Genomic DNA, 15,679 nt, shown 5'->3' with positions numbered 1-15,679 from the left:
GTCAGGGTTCAAATAGATGTAGAACAAGTCAATGCCTGTCTTTATTAGGGGAGTCTATACACCCCCTTTCACTGAACTTTTCCTGCCCTTCGCTCTAAATTAGGTGCATGGCTATTCTCATTATTCAGGGGTAACATAAGGACTGCCAAAAGTGTGATAGATATAGGGGTCAAGATGGCTTTCAGTTTTGCATATATCATTCAGATTAGATTAAAAGAGCATGGCTCATTATAACCCTCAAGCAACACTCATGGTTCTATGTTGGTTCTCTCATGGTTCTAGATCACCTCAGCCCACTCACCACATGTCTATCTGTGTGGAGTACTCTGAGGAGCCCATTAGAACGTCAGGAGGCCGGTACCAGAGCGTCACCACCTCGTTGGAGTATGTCTTAGTGGGGACTGACTTGGCCCGGGCCAGACCTGGGACAAAATAACAATGAGGGACATTTCGGTCAGACTTTACAATGTCAGCAATCATGCCAAACTGAGCCAAGCTGACCTGGACTGCGCTGGCCTGGTTCCGCCTCCACCGTAGTTGCTGGAACCAGACCATGTGAAAAGAAAATATCCGAGCCAGCTCAGTACGGTTCAGGTTAGCACGATCGTGTGCAAAGCGTATTTGAGGAACAACCAGCGTTTTCAACCTCTAGAACCCAGGGCAGAATGAGAACGGATCTCTCACCGAAGTCGGCCAGTTTGAGTTCTCCTCGGTCGTTGATGAGCAGGTTCTGAGGCTTCAGATCTCTGTGAAGAACCTTCCGCTTGTGACAGTACGCCAGCCCTCGCAAGATCTGGAACAAGAATATCTGAGCCAAAACAACAAAGATGGTCAGCTCTCTCAAGGTAGTCAGATACTCGCAACTGTGTAAACACCAGCAAAAGTATTATTATCCGAAGCTATGCGAGTGGGGGGAAAAGGGTGTAGTAGTTTCCCTAAAATCTCCATTCGATAAGAATAACTTTATTTTTCCCAGAGAGAACTTCCATTTGTGGTGTGACACACTTCAATTCTTTGAGTTGACGTTGCGCTAGTCACCAGCAGAGAGCAGAGTGAGGATGTTCTCTACTACAGAAGGAGTCTGCGGAGACAGGGAGGCCTCGGCGGGCAGCCTGTAGTGTACTGTAGACACTCACCTTGACGTTCTGCATGCTCAGGATGTTCCCACAGTCGTCCATGTACTGCTTCAGGTCCTTGTCCTGCAGGAGAGAAGACAAGAGGAGTCACTGGACGCAGCAGCAACAGAGAAACACCACGACACAATTACCTCGTACCCTCCACACCGACTCGGTACAGGTAGCCTGTGAGCGTAGCCAAGTTATCGTTACTCATTGTGTATTTATTCCTCGTCTTTCTGTTCTTTTTTTCTATTTTTTCTCTCAGCATTGTCGGGAAGGGCCCGCAAGTAAGCATTTCACTGTTAGTCTACACCTGTTGTTTACAAAGCATGTGAGAAAAGAACGTTTGATTTGATTGATTTGACCAGGCTGTACTGTTCCTGAAACTATCATGTGCTGTCGCATCCTATTCGTCCTATCTTCAGTGATATGCGGCATCAGAAAGAGGATGCTGTTCTCACCAGGTACTCGAAGACGAGCGTCAGGGACTTGTCTGTGTGGATGATGTCGTGCAGGGTCACTATGTTGGCGTGCTTCAGGTCCTTCAGTAAGGACACCTCTCTGATTGCAGTGCAAGGTGCTCCCTCCTCGTGCTCCAGTCTGATCTCCTTCAGAGCCACCAGGTTGTCTGTCAGTTTACTCCTTCCTTTAAACACTGTAGCATACGTCCCCTGGAGGGAGAGAAGGGAGAGAGAGGGATGAGAGAGGTTGTCTATCAGTTTACTCCCCCCCCTTAAACACTGTTAGCATACATCCCCTGGAGGGATAGAGAGATGGGTGAGAAACTTTAACTTTTGAGTGAGACCTCACTTACTTAGCGGTTAGGCTTAAACACCACGTTACACTCCGGCCCCCATAAAACCAGAGGGATGAGAGATTAGAGAGACAGAGAGGGAGAAGGATGACAGTGAGCGAGAGAGAGAGAGAAAGGGAGTGAGAGGGAAAGAGGGATGAAAGAACTAACAGATCCAATTGGACAGACAAGTGATTGTGCGCGTCTGAGATCAACTATATTACCTTTGGACTGCGCACAGTTACGGATCTACAAATCACCTTGCATCCTAATTAAAGGGGAAATGTGACGTTCAAACAACAAGCTATTCTGGAAAAAAGGTGAGGGACGGGGCTGGCAAAATGTACCCACTCAAATTCATAGACAGAGTTATGAATGCAAAGACTGACCATCCATGATTTTAATTATTATTATAATGTTTTGCTATACAGAGTTTGTTTACAACACAATTACAATGTTTATCAACAGTGGAGTAAAACAACCATATATTTTAGATTCTGATGGGGAACGACAGTTGAACTGAGCTCATGAGCCATTTATAAGTTGTATTCTTCAAGAATCAATGGCTATATACAGTGGGGAGAACAAGTATTTGATACACTGCCGATTTTGCAGGTTTTCCTACTTACAAAGCATGTAGAGGTCTGTCATTTTTATCATAGGTACACTTCAACTGTGAGAGACGGAATCTAAAACAAAAATCCAGAAAATCACATTGTATGATTTTTAAATAATTAATTTGCATTTTATTGCATGACATAAGTATTTGATCACCTACCAACCAGTAAGAATTCCGGCTCTCACAGACCTGTTAGTTTTTCTTTAAGAAGCCCTCCTGTTCTCCACTCATTACCTGTATTAACTGCACCTGTTTGAACTCGTTACCTGTATAAAAGACACCTGTCCACACACAATCAAACAGATTCCAACCTCTCCACAATGGCCAAGACCAGAGAGCTGTGTAAGGACATCAGGGATAAAATTGTAGACCTGCACAAGGCTGGGATGGGCTACAGGACAATAGGCAAGCAGCTTGGTGAGAAGGAAACAACTGTTGGCGCAATTATTAGAAAATGGAAGAAGTTCAAGATGACGGTCAATCACCCTCGGTCTGGGGCTCCATGCAAGATTTCACCTCGTGGGGCATCAATGATCATGAGGAAGGTGAGGGATCAGCCCAGAACTACACGGCAGGACCTGGTCAATGACCTGAAGAGAGCTGGGACCACAGTCTCAAAGAAAACCATTAGTAACACACTACGCCGTCATGGATTAAAATCCTGCAGCGCACGCAAGGTCCCCCTGCTTAAGCCAGTGCATGTCCAGGCCTGTCTGAAGTTTGCCAATGACCATCTGGATGATCCAGAGGAGGAATGGGAGAAGGTCATGTGGTCTGATGAGACAAAAATAGAGCTTTTTGGTCTAACTCCACTCGCCGTGTTTGGAGGAAGAAGAAGTATGAGTACAACCCCAAGAACACCATCCCAACCGTGAAGCATGGAGGTGGAAACATCATTCTTTGGGGATGCTTTTCTGCAAAGGGGACAGGACGACTGCACCGTATTGAGGGGAGGATGGATGGGGCCATGTATCGCGAGATCTTGGCCAACAACCTCCTTCCCTCAGTAAGAGCATTGAAGATGGGTCGTGGCTGGGTCTTCCAGCATGACAACGACACGAAGCACACAGCCATGGCAACTAAGGAGTGGCTCCGTAAGAAGCATCTCAAGGTCCTGGAGTGGCCTAGCCAGTCTCCAGACCTGAACCCAATAGAAAATCTTTGGAGGGAGCTGAAAGTCCGTATTGCCCAGCGACAGCCCCGAAACCTGAAGGATCTGGAGAAGATCTGTAGGGAGGAGTGGGCCAAAATCCCTGCTGCAGTGTGTGCAAACCTAGTCAAGAACTACAGGAAACGTATGATCTCTGTAATTGCAAACAAAGGTTTCTGTACCAAATATTAAGTTCTGCTTTTCTGATGTATCAAATACTTATGTCATGCAATAAAATGCAAATTAATTACTTAAAAATCATACAATGTGATTTTCTGGATTTTTGTTTTAGATTCCGTCTCTCATAGTTGAAGTGTACCTATGATAAATTACAGACCTCTACATGCTTTGTAAGTAGGAAAACCTGCAAAATCGGCAGTGTATCAAATACTTGTTCTCCCCACTGTATAATTCATTTAAACGTCCAAAAATGGATGCAGCATATTGCCCCTTTAACTAATCATGATGTGATCAAGATCATTTGAGATTCTGTGCTCTGCTCAAACGGATCCCCTCACACACTGATTTTCAGCTAAGAGTAGAGGTCAAGGTCTCGGTCCATTCAATGACCAGGTGAAGGTGCAATGACTGAGTGTCTAAGTCTGATTAATGACCATGGGAGACGAGCAGGTGTGGCCTTTAAGATAGCGGGAGATTTGGGTGATGACAAGAGTGGAAAAACACACACACACACACACACACACACACACACACCTCTCCTAATTTGTCCAGTTTGATGTAGGTCTCCAGCTTGCCGAATCCAATTTCTGACTAAGAGAGGAAAAAGAGAGGAGTAAACAATATTATTAATGAGACTTATGTCCTCGTTAGCAGTGACGGGTTCACACACACACACACACACACACACACACAGACACACACACGCAGGCATGCACACACTTCACAAATCCTTCTAACGGCCTCACGTGTGTGTGTGTGAGAGAGAGAGAGAGAGAGAGAGAGAGAGAGAGAGAGAGAGAGAGAGAGAGAGAGAGAGAGAGAGAGAGCGTGAGTGAGTGCGTGCGTGCACATGTATGTGCATGCTCTATATGTTTCCATCCCATCCCTTCCTCCACTGACTGGGGCTAATTCCATCTAACACTGGAGGGACCATTAGCATATGGCACGAGAGGAAGCAGAGGAGAGGCAGTTTTGGTGCATGTGAGTGGAAGCATGTGATTCGCTCAACAGAACAGAAAACCGTACTGTTCCTCTATTCTCATCCCGACAGAGGCAAAAGCATTAACACATACACTCACTCACACACGGAACACAATTATGCAGTGTGCTCGCTGACAGATGCCCGAAGCATAAACACTAACACGGAGCACAATTATGCAGCGGTGCTGACGCAGGTCACTCTGAGGCTAGATGTAAACAGATGACAACAGAAAAGACAGTCCAGGTGTGAGCCCTCTCTCATCTTCGGTCGCACTTTCTTTCGCTCTCCCCAAAAGTCTCTCTCGATCTGTTTTTCTCTGACCGACTTACAGTCTTCTCTCACACAGTTTTGATCTACATGTTGTCCGTCTATTTCTCTCGCTCTTTCGCTCGGTTTCTCTCCTAGAGGCGGCGTCTCAGTGGCTGGTCGAAGGAGGGGCTTATATATTATATATATATGATATAGATAGATATGTCTCTCCTTTCCCTCCATCTCCCCCATCCTTCCCATCTCCCCAGTGTGTGTGTGTGTGTGTGTGTCTCTCACCAGTGATGCTCTTCGGGAGCGGCGGCTGAGGGGCTGGTCAAAGGAGGGGCTCGTCAGCTGTAGTTTCTCCAGGTAACCGTCTGGGATACGGATGTCGGCAGGCAGGGACAGACGCTTGTTCAGATCCTACACACACAAAGAGAGACCAGAGAGAGAGAGAGACCAGAGAGAGAGAGACCAGAGAGAGAGAGAGAGACCAGAGAGAGAGAGAGACCAGAGAGAGAGAGAGACCAGAGAGAGAGACCAGAGAGAGAGAGAGAGAGACCAAAGAGAGAGAGAGAGACCAAAGAGAGAGGGAAATAGAGGGAAAGAGAGAGAGAGAGAGAGGTAGAGAGACAGATCGACAGAGACAGACAAAAAAAACGACAGACAGCCAGAGAGAAAGAGACAGTGAAAACAGTGAGTAAACACGCAAGTGTAAATCCTGAACACACGGCGTTAAACCTTAGATAAACAGAGCAAGTTCCAAACAAATACTGTGGATCCTAAACTAAATGGTGGAAGAGACCCTTGGACCAACACAGCCGCTGCTAGCCCCATGAACAACCTACTTTAGACTCCATTAGCTCAGGGTTTTCCAAAACGTGCACCCAAAGGGGGGCCCAGGACCGAGTTTGGGAAAATCTGTAGTAATGTGTGTGTGTGTGAGTGTACATAATGAAGGGTGGCCCCTGAGGCTGTGTAACAGACATGGGATCATGTTATCCCCAGACGAGCCTTGTCCCAAAACATGAACCTGATGACGTGTTATATAAAAACTACTAAACACACACACCCACCCACCCACCCTGGATAACTTCCCATAATGCAATTCCTCTATTTGTTAGATTACTGAATGCTAATATCTTTGGCTGTGTTAAATCCACTCCCACCCCTTCTGAAGCAACACTGAAGTCACACCGGGACACTATAAATACTGAACTTTCAACAAATGACCAGTGTTGACTCATATAAACCTAGTGTTGAGATAATCTACAATTTATTGGCGTTGACTCCTATATACAGTGGGGAGAACAAGTATTTGATACACTGCCGATTTTGCAGGTTTTCCTACTTACAAAGCATGTAGAGGTCTGTCATTTTTATCATAGGTACACTTCAACTGTGAGAGACGGAATCTAAAACAAAAATCCAGAAAATCACATTGTATGATTTTTAAGTAATTAATTTGCATTTTATTGCATGACATAAGTATTTGATCACCTACCAACCAGTAAGAATTCCGGCTCTCACAGACCTGTTAGTTTTTCTTTAAGAAGCCCTCCTGTTCTCCACTCATTACCTGTATTAACTGCAACTGTTTGTACTCGTTACCTGTATAAAAGACACCTGTCCACACACTCAATCAAACAGACTCCAACCTCTCCACAATGGCCAAGACCAGAGAGCTGTGTAAGGACATCAGGGATAAATTGTAGACCTGTACAAGGCTGGGATGGGCTACAGGACAATAGCCAAGCAGCTTGGTGAGAAGGCAACAACTGTTGGCACAATTATTAGAAAATGGAAGAAGTTCAAGATGACGGTCAATCACCCTCGGTCTGGGGCTCCATGCAAGATCTCACCTCGTGGGGCATCAATGATTATGAGGAATGTGAGGGATCAGCCCAGAACTACACGGCAGGACCTGGTCAATGACCTGAAGAGAGCTGGGACCACAGTCTCAAAGAAAACCATTAGTAACACACTACGCCGTCATGGATTAAAATCCTGCAGCGCACGCAAGGTCCCCCTGCTCAAGCCAGCGCATGTCCAGGCCCGTCTGAAGTTTGCCAATGACCATCTGGATGATCCAGAGGAGGAATGGGAGAAGGTCATGTGGTCTGATGAGACAAAAATAGAGCTTTTTGCTCTAAACTCCACTCGCCGTGTTTGGAGGAATAGAAGGATGAGTACAACCCCAAGAACACCATCCCAACCGTGAAGCATGGAGGTGGAAACATCATTCTTTGGGGATGCTTTTCTGCAAAGGGGACAGGACGACTGCACCGTATTGAGGGGAGGATGGATGGGGCCATGTATCGCGAGATCTTGACCAACAACCTCCTTCCCTCAGTAAGAGCATTGAAGATGGGTCGTGGCTGGGTCTTCCAGCATGACAACGACCCGAAACACACAGCCAGGGCAACTAAGGAGTGGCTCCGTAAGAAGCATCTCAAGGTCCTGGAGTGGCCTAGCCAGTCTCCAGACCTGAACCCAATAGAAAATCTTTGGAGGGAGCCGAAAGTCCGTATTGCCCAGCGACAGCCCCGAAACCTGAAGGATCTGGAGAAGGTCTGTATGGAGGAGTGGGCCAAAATCCCTGCTGCAGTGTGTGCAAACCTGGTCAAGAACTACAGGAAACGTATGATCTCTGTAATTGCAAACTAAGGTTTCTGTACCAAATATTCAGTTCTGCTTTTCTGATGTATCAAATACTTATGTCATGCAATAAAATGCAAATTAATTACTTAAAAATCATACAATGTGATTTTCTGGATTTTTGTTTTAGATTCCGTCTCTCACAGTTGAAGTGTACCTATGATAAAAATTACAGACCTCTACATGCTTTGTAAGTAGGAAAACCTGCAAAATTGTCAGTGTATCAAATACTTGTTCTCCCCACTGTATACTATTTAGACACTGACTGACTTGACCCTTTGTGTTTGTCTGACTCAACGTGACTATGACCTCATCTGCCCTTTGGTTGCATGTTGTAACTAGCGGGATTTTGATTTATACTCCATATGTTAATAGAATATCAGTATGTTTATGCCTTAGGTAAGTGTTATTGCGGCTATTCCTGGACTGTCATTCTATTTGTTTAAATGACAGAATCCTATTGGTCGAATTTGATCCCTCCAATGCCAGGATTGGCGATATTGGGGGAAGGGGGTGTTGACCTCTGAACCCCCCACCCTCTCCAGTCGTCCAATCAGCCGGTCCTAATCCTGTACAACGGTGCCCATCTGGAACGCATTACAGTCTGTAATCCCAGGCAGTGATGTAATCCCCAAAACAGCCATGCTTCCTCCCTAGTCTAGCACTACATTAGTTGGGTAAGAAATCCCGCTCCGCGCTCAAAGTCCTTTCCAACCGCTCTGCTAAAAACCGCTCCACGGTCACAGGGGAAGGGAAAGAAACTGCCGCTCCAAATTCACTCCATTCATTAAAATCACAATTTAACCAACACCCATCTGTTTTTGCGACTACCTCGACCTACCATTTGGTTTCGAAGTACTGAAACTAAACCATATGATTTGAAAGAAAAGCATTTGAGTTAAACATCAAAAGGTGAATGTAAGAAGTGTTCATCATTTCAAATAGGCTACATGTCATATTAAACAGCATATAAACACTCTAAATAGGTCAGGAGCCAGACAGGGAGACTAAGAAGGAAGGCAAATGAATTATTTAGGCTATATTATCTCAATTATTTCAAGGCTTTGGCCTACAAAGAAATACATTGTGAAGCTTTTGCGAGTAGGCTGGTAGGAAGTCAGAGGTATTAAGCTCAACATTTTATTTGATTAAATAATTATAGTCTATAAATTGTGCATATAGGCTGTGACTTACTTAGAATGAAATACAAATGAAACAAACAGTGCCTTTTAATTAATTGAGATAAAAAATCTGTGGTTTCAGGCTCATGCGATGGTGCCTGGAGATCAGGCCAGCAGTGAAGAATATCCTCTCCACACTTGCAGAGCCACTGGGGATGCTAAACACCCTTTATGCCACTCTTGCCAGGCTGGGCAGGAATGCAGAGTTCTTTTTTTTATATATATACTGTATGTAGCCATAAAGGTTTATTGAAAGTTGGAACATGAAAGTTGGAATATGCCAGGCCTATTGGGCCAAAATCAATTACGGCCTTTTGTATAGATAATAGAACAAAAATGAAGGAAACTTTTAAAGAGATAATTTGTTTTGTTTATAATGAGACAGTTAATTATCTACCCACCTCGTCCTTGTCTTTTAGCATGTGCAAGTCCACCGTCATGCTTTCGGGATATGTGTCTTTTCAGATTTCACAATCATTCTTTAGTTCTGGACATTACATCACAAGAAATGGCTCTTGGTTCTCATCTTTGTAGGTATCCTTTATTTTGCACCTGCGTGTGTTATCAGTTTCTTTATGAAAATATTTTGCGAATTCCATGACAGTAGCTAAAGCAAGGGGCTATAGCAGCACACAAGTAACCTACAAATGCATGCTGGGCCGAGCATGCCCTGAACTCGTGAAGTGAGCGCTACCGGGGTGCTATTGGAGGGAAATTGGAGCGGCCGAGAAGGCCAACGTTCCAGCCTTTGGGAATCTCGCTCCGTGCTCCAGTCAAATTGGGCACGCTCCTCGCTCCGCTCCAGCTCCACTCACATACTCTGCCACAGACACAGTGGCGGCTCAGTCACGGAGAACAGGGAATCCCCTCCTGCTATTTGGACGCTGTGTGTTTTAAGTGTGTATGATGTATATGATCAGCCTGGGTACCAGTCTGTTAAAGTCATCATTCCACTCCGTGCCGCTCCTTGAAGTGAAATGTTAGCAAAACAGTTTCTGCATTTCAGGCTAGTGTATGATGTTTTATACATTTCGTATGGTGGATAATACATTCTATTCTTCTCCTCTGTGCCTTACAGGCAACGTCACCCCGGCGTGCTGGTATGAGCTGTGTGATAGGCTCCAAGGAGGCTCCAAGGATCTGCTATTGATGGAGCAGTGGAACAGAAAGGCTCCTCGTGTGTATAGCTCCTTTCGCTCTCCCTGATGACACTTTCGCCACTCACCAGGCATGGGATGTGTTGTGGTGCTCTGGGCTGAAGCTGTGCTGGCTGAAGGGAGCCAATCGGACGGCTCAAACCAACACACAAAAAGCAGGACTCTGTGAGGAGATTCAAACAGTCTCTCCTGTCTACAGGAGGTAGAGTTTGTGGAGGTAGAGACAGGAGGTAGAGTTTGTGGTGTTTCACGTTACAGTGTAGCCCCCCTGAAATAAGCTGAACGTATTTGGGGGTTTGGTTGTTTTTAATATGGCCTGAACACTTGGCCTGCATCCCAAATGGCACCCTAATCCCTATGTTGTGCAGTACTTTTGACCAGGGCCCATATAGTGGACTTCATAGGGAATAGGGTGCCATTTGGAATGCAGTGACAGGAGCCCCTGACAAATCTCCAGAGGTCCTGTGGTCAAAACAACCAATAAACACAGCTGGAGTGGACCTCCAATCAGACGCTCCCCCTCGAACGTCTCCCTGGTGATGGCCCAGCAAGTCGTAAAGAACATACAGTGGGTTTCCCTGTCTCAGAGTTCAACCAGTGCACCGCACAACCAGACTCAAACCAGTCATATAGTACATTGACAGATAATACTCTCTCTCTCTCTCTGTACTGTCATACTACACTATTTTGAAATAAAATCAAATAAATACATAAATACTTATCAAAGTTTTCTAGTCGCTCACACAGATTTGCAGAAATGCTTGTGTTTCTAGTTCCAACAGTGCCGTAATACCTAGCAATAGAAAATAAAACAAATAACACAATTCAGAAAAATAACAAAATAAGTTATATAGGATGAGCCATGACTAGAATACAGTATATACACATATAAAGTGGGTGAAACAGTATGTAAACATTATTTAAGTGATCAGTGTTCTATGACTATGTACATAGGGCAGCAGTCTCTAAAGTCCAGGGTAGAGTCCCGTGTGGTAGAACAGTGACTAAGGTGGTGACTGTTCAACAGTCTGATTCGCCTTCTTCACCTCACCGTCTGTGTGAAGGGACCATTTCAGGTTGTCACTGATGTGCACGCCAAGCAACTTGAAGCTTTTGACCCTCTCCACTGCGGCCCCGTCCATGTGAATGGGGCCGTGCTCTCTCTGCGGTCTTCTGTGGTCCACGATCAGCACCTTTGTTGTGTTGAGGGAGAGGTTATTTTCCTGGCACCACCCTGCCAGGGTTCTCACCTCCTCCATGTAGGCGGTCTCATCGTTGTTGGTAATCAGGCCTACCACCAATCAGGCCTCTGTCGTCAGCAAACATGATGATCGAGTTGGAGACGTGCTTGGCCACGAACAGGGAGTACAGGAGGGGGCTGAGCATGCACACCCCTGGGGCCACCGTGCTGAGGATCAGCGTGGCAGAGGTGTTGTTGCCTACCTTCACCACTTGGGGTCGGCCCGTCAGGAAGTCCAGGACCCAGTTGCACAGGGCGGGGTTCAGACCCAGGGCCCTGATCTTATTGATGAGCTTGGAGGGCACTACTGTGTTGAAGGCTGAGCTGTAGTCGATGAACAGCATTCATAGGTATTTTCTCTTATCCAGGTGGGATAGGGAAGGGTGCAGTGCAATGTCGATTGCGTTGTCCATGGATCTGTTGAGGCAATATGCGAATTGGTAGTGGGTCTAGGGTGTCGGGTAAGGTGAAGATGATATGGTACTACACCAACCTCTAGTTAAGGTGAGTGCGACGGTGCGATAGTCATTTAGTTCAGTTACTTTCTCTTTTCTGGGTATATGAACAATGGTGGACATCTTGAAGCTAGTGGGGACAACAGACTGGGATATGGAGAAATTGAATATGTCCGTAAACACTCCAGCCAGCTGGTCTGCACATGCTCTGAGGACGCGGCTTGGAATGCCGTCTGGGCCGGAAGTCTTGCACACTTAAAAACACACTTAAATGACTTACTCACGTTGGCCACGGATGTTGTTTTCCTCGAAGCAGGCGAAGAAGGTGTTTAGCTCATCCGATTAATTAGGGACGATTTCAAATTTTCATTGGCTAATCGGCCGATTACATTGCATTCCACGAGTAAACTGCGAGGCAGACTGACCACCTGTTACGCGAGTGCAGCAATGAGCCAAGGTAAGTTGCTAGCTAGCATTAAACGTATCTTATAAAAAACAATAAATCTTCACATAATCACTCGTTAACTACACATGGTTGATGATATTACTAGTTTAACTAGCTTGTCCTGCGTTGCATATAATCAATGCGGTGCCTGTATATTTATCATCGAATCACAGCCTACTTCGCCAAATGGGTGATGTTTTAACAAAAGTGTATTCGCGAAAAAAGCACAATCGTTGCACGAATGTACCTAACCATAAACATCAATGCCTTTCTTAAAATCAATACACAGAAGTATATATTTTTTTTAAACCTGCATATTTAGTTGAAAGAAATTCATGTTAGCAGGCAATATTAACTAGGGAAATTGTGTCCCTTCTCTTGCGTTCATTGCACGCAGAGTCAGGGTATATGCAACATTTTGGGCCGCCTGGCTCGTTGCGAACTAATTTGCCAGAATTTTACATAATTATGGCATAACATTGAAGGTTGTGCAATGTAAAAGCAATATTTAGACTTAAGGTTGCCACCCGTTCGATAAAATACGGAACGGTTCCGTATTTCACTGAAAGAATAAACGTTTTGTTTTCGAAATTATAGTTTCCGGATTTTACCATATTAATGACCAAAGGCTCGTATTTTTGTGTTTATTTTATTATAATTAAGTCTATGATTTGATATTTGATAGAGCAGTCTGACGGCAGCAGCAGGCTCGTAAGCATTCATTCAAACTTTACTGCGTTTGCGAGCAGCTCTTAGCAGTGCTTGAATCACAGCGTTGTTTATGACTTCAAGCCTATCAACTCCTGAGATTAGGCTGGCAATAGTAATGTGCCTATTAGAACATCCAATAGTCAAAGGTATATGAAATAGAAATGGTATAGAGAGAAATAGTCGACGCGTCATAATTCCTATAATAACTACAACCTAAAACTTCTTAACTGGGAATATTGAAGAACTGGGAATATTGAACCAGCAGCTTTCATATGTTCTGATCAAGGAACTGAAACGTTAGCTTTTTAACATGGCACTTTTACTGTGTTTTTGCATTATTTAATGTGTATACCGCTGTAGCTGTTCATGAGGAGTGCCAAATTGAGCAGGGATGGGAAGACTTGATTACCCAATGTCTAGTCCTGGCTCAAACCTCTTTGCATGCATACAGTACATCAATAGAGAATAGATGTGCTCTCTGTCAATATGCTACAGTATGAAAGCCAATACATTTTTATTTTATTTTTTTATTTAACCTTTATTTAACCAGGTAGGCAAATTGAGAACACGTTCTCATTTACAATTGCGACCTGGCCAAGATAAAGCAAAGCAGTTCGACACATACAACAACACATAGTTACACATGGAGTAAAACAAACATATAGTCAATAATACAGTGAAAAAAAAAATAAGTCTATATACAATGTGAGCAAGTGAGGTGAGATAAGGGAGGTGAAGGCAAACAAATATATGTATAAATAAATAAAAATATAAAAGGCCATGGAGGCGAAGTGAGTACAACACAGCAAGTAAAATAAAAACTAAAAAAACAATGGAATGGTTGGTTTGCAGTGGAAGAAAGTGCAAAGTAGAGACAGAAATAATGGGGTGCAAAGGAGCAAAATAAATTAATAAATAAATACAGTAGGTAAAGAGGTAGTTGTTTGGGCTAAATTGTAGATGGGTTATATACAGGTGCAGTAATCTATGAGCTGCTCTGACAGCTGGTGCTTAAAGCTAGTGAGGGAGATAGGTGTTTCCAGTTTCAGAGATTTTTGTAGTTCGTTCCAGTCATTGGCAGCAGAGAACTGGAAGGAGAGGCGTCCAAAGGAAGAATTGGTTTTGGGGGTGACTAGAGAGATATACCTGCTGGAGCGCGTGCTACAGGTAGGTGCTGCTATGGTGACCAGCGAGCTGAGATAAGGGGGGACTTTACCTAGCAGGGTCTTGTAGATGACCTGGAACCAGTGGGTTTGGCGACGAGTATGAAGCGAGGGCCAGCCAACGAGAGTGTACAGGTCGCAGTGGTGGGTAGTATATGGGGCTTTGGTGACAAAACGGATGGCACTGTGATAGACTGCATCCAATTTATTGAGTAGGGTTTTGGAGGCTATTTTGTAAATGACATCACCGAAGTCGAGGATTGGTAGGATGGTCAGTTTTACAAGGGTATGTTTGGCAGCATGAGTAAAGGATGCTTTGTTGCGGAATAGGAAGCCAATTCTAGATTTGACTTTGGATTGGAGATGTTTGATGTGAGTCTGGAAGGAGAGTTTACAGTCTAACCAGACACCTAGGTATTTGTAGGTGTCCACATATTCTAAGTCAGAGCCGTCCAAAGTAGTGATGTTGGACAGGCGGGCAGGAGCAGGCAGCGATCGGTTGAAGAGCATGCATTTGGTTTTACTTGTATTTAAGAGCAGTTGGAGGCCACGGAAGGAGAGTTGTATGGCATTGAAGCTCGCCTGGAGGGTTGTTAACACAGTGTCAAAAGAAGGGCCAGAAGTATACAGAATAGTGTCGTCTGCGTAGAGGTGGATCAGAGAATCACCAGCAGCAAGAGCGACATCATTGATGTAAACAGAGAAGAGAGTCGGTCCAAGAATTGAACCCTGTGGCACCCCCATAGAGACTGCCAGAGGCCCGGACAACAGACCCTCCGATTTGACACACTGAACTCGATCAGAGAAGTAGTTGGTGAACCAGGCGAGGCAATCATTAGAGAAACCAAGGCTGTCGAGTCTGCCAATGAGGATGTGGTGATTGACAGAGTCAAAGGCCTTGGCCAGGTCAATGAATACGGCTGCACAGTATTGTTTCCTATCGATGGCGGTTACGATATCGTTTATGACCTTGAGCGTGGCTGAGGTGCACCCATGACCAGCTCTGAAACCAGATTGCATTGCGGAGAAGGTGTGGTGGGATTCGAAATGGTCGGTAATCTGTTTGTTGACTTGGCTTTCGAAGACCTTAGAAAGGCAGGGTAGGATAGATATAGGTCTGTAGCAGTTAGGGTCAAGGGTGTCCCCCCCTTTGAAGAGGGGGATAACCGCAGCTGCTTTCCAATCTTTGGGGATCTCAGACGACACGAAAGAGAGGTTGAAGAGGCTAGTAATAGGAGTGGCAACAATTTCAGCAGATAGTTTTAGAAAGAAAGGGTCCAGATTATCTAGCCCGGCTGATTTGTAAGGGTCCAGATTTTGCAGCTCATTTAGAACATCAGCTGACTGTATTTGGGAGAAAGAGAAATGGGGAAGGCTTGGGCGAGTAGCAGAGGGGAGGGCAGTGCTGTTGTCCGGGGTGGGGGTAGCCAGGTGGAAAGCATGGCCAGCCGTAGAAAAATGCTTATTGAAATTCTCAATTATAGTGGATTTGTCGGTGGTGACAGTGTTTCCTATCTTCAGAGCGGTTGGAAGCTGGGAGGAGGTGTTCTTATTCTCCATGGACTTTACGGTGTCCCA

The 15,679-nt window shown here is 45.0% G+C and overlaps 1 protein-coding gene across 2 annotated transcripts in view; it reads right to left on the bottom strand.

Annotated features, from left to right (window-relative positions):
- Positions 1–15,679, bottom strand: part of LOC139540383 (cyclin-dependent kinase 17-like) — a 53,310-nt gene that overhangs the window by 4,021 nt on the left and 33,610 nt on the right. Inside the window, exons 5-10 of one of the 2 annotated variants that reach the window (XM_071344167.1) lie at positions 5,389–5,514; positions 4,395–4,451; positions 1,580–1,789; positions 1,137–1,199; positions 685–808; positions 302–422 (exon numbers count right to left, since the gene is read on the bottom strand). In XM_071344167.1, the coding sequence (XP_071200268.1) occupies positions 302–422; positions 685–808; positions 1,137–1,199; positions 1,580–1,789; positions 4,395–4,451; positions 5,389–5,514 (701 nt within the window). The remainder of the gene's footprint in view (positions 1–301; positions 423–684; positions 809–1,136; positions 1,200–1,579; positions 1,790–4,394; positions 4,452–5,388; positions 5,515–15,679) is intronic. The other variant, XM_071344168.1, reaches the window with a different exon arrangement.

Source organism: Salvelinus alpinus, chromosome 15, assembly GCF_045679555.1.
Source record: "Salvelinus alpinus chromosome 15, SLU_Salpinus.1, whole genome shotgun sequence".
Classification (NCBI taxonomy): Eukaryota; Metazoa; Chordata; class Actinopteri; order Salmoniformes; family Salmonidae; genus Salvelinus; species Salvelinus alpinus.
Note: the sequence above shows the minus strand (reverse complement) of the source record. Positions and strands in the feature narration are given on the sequence as shown.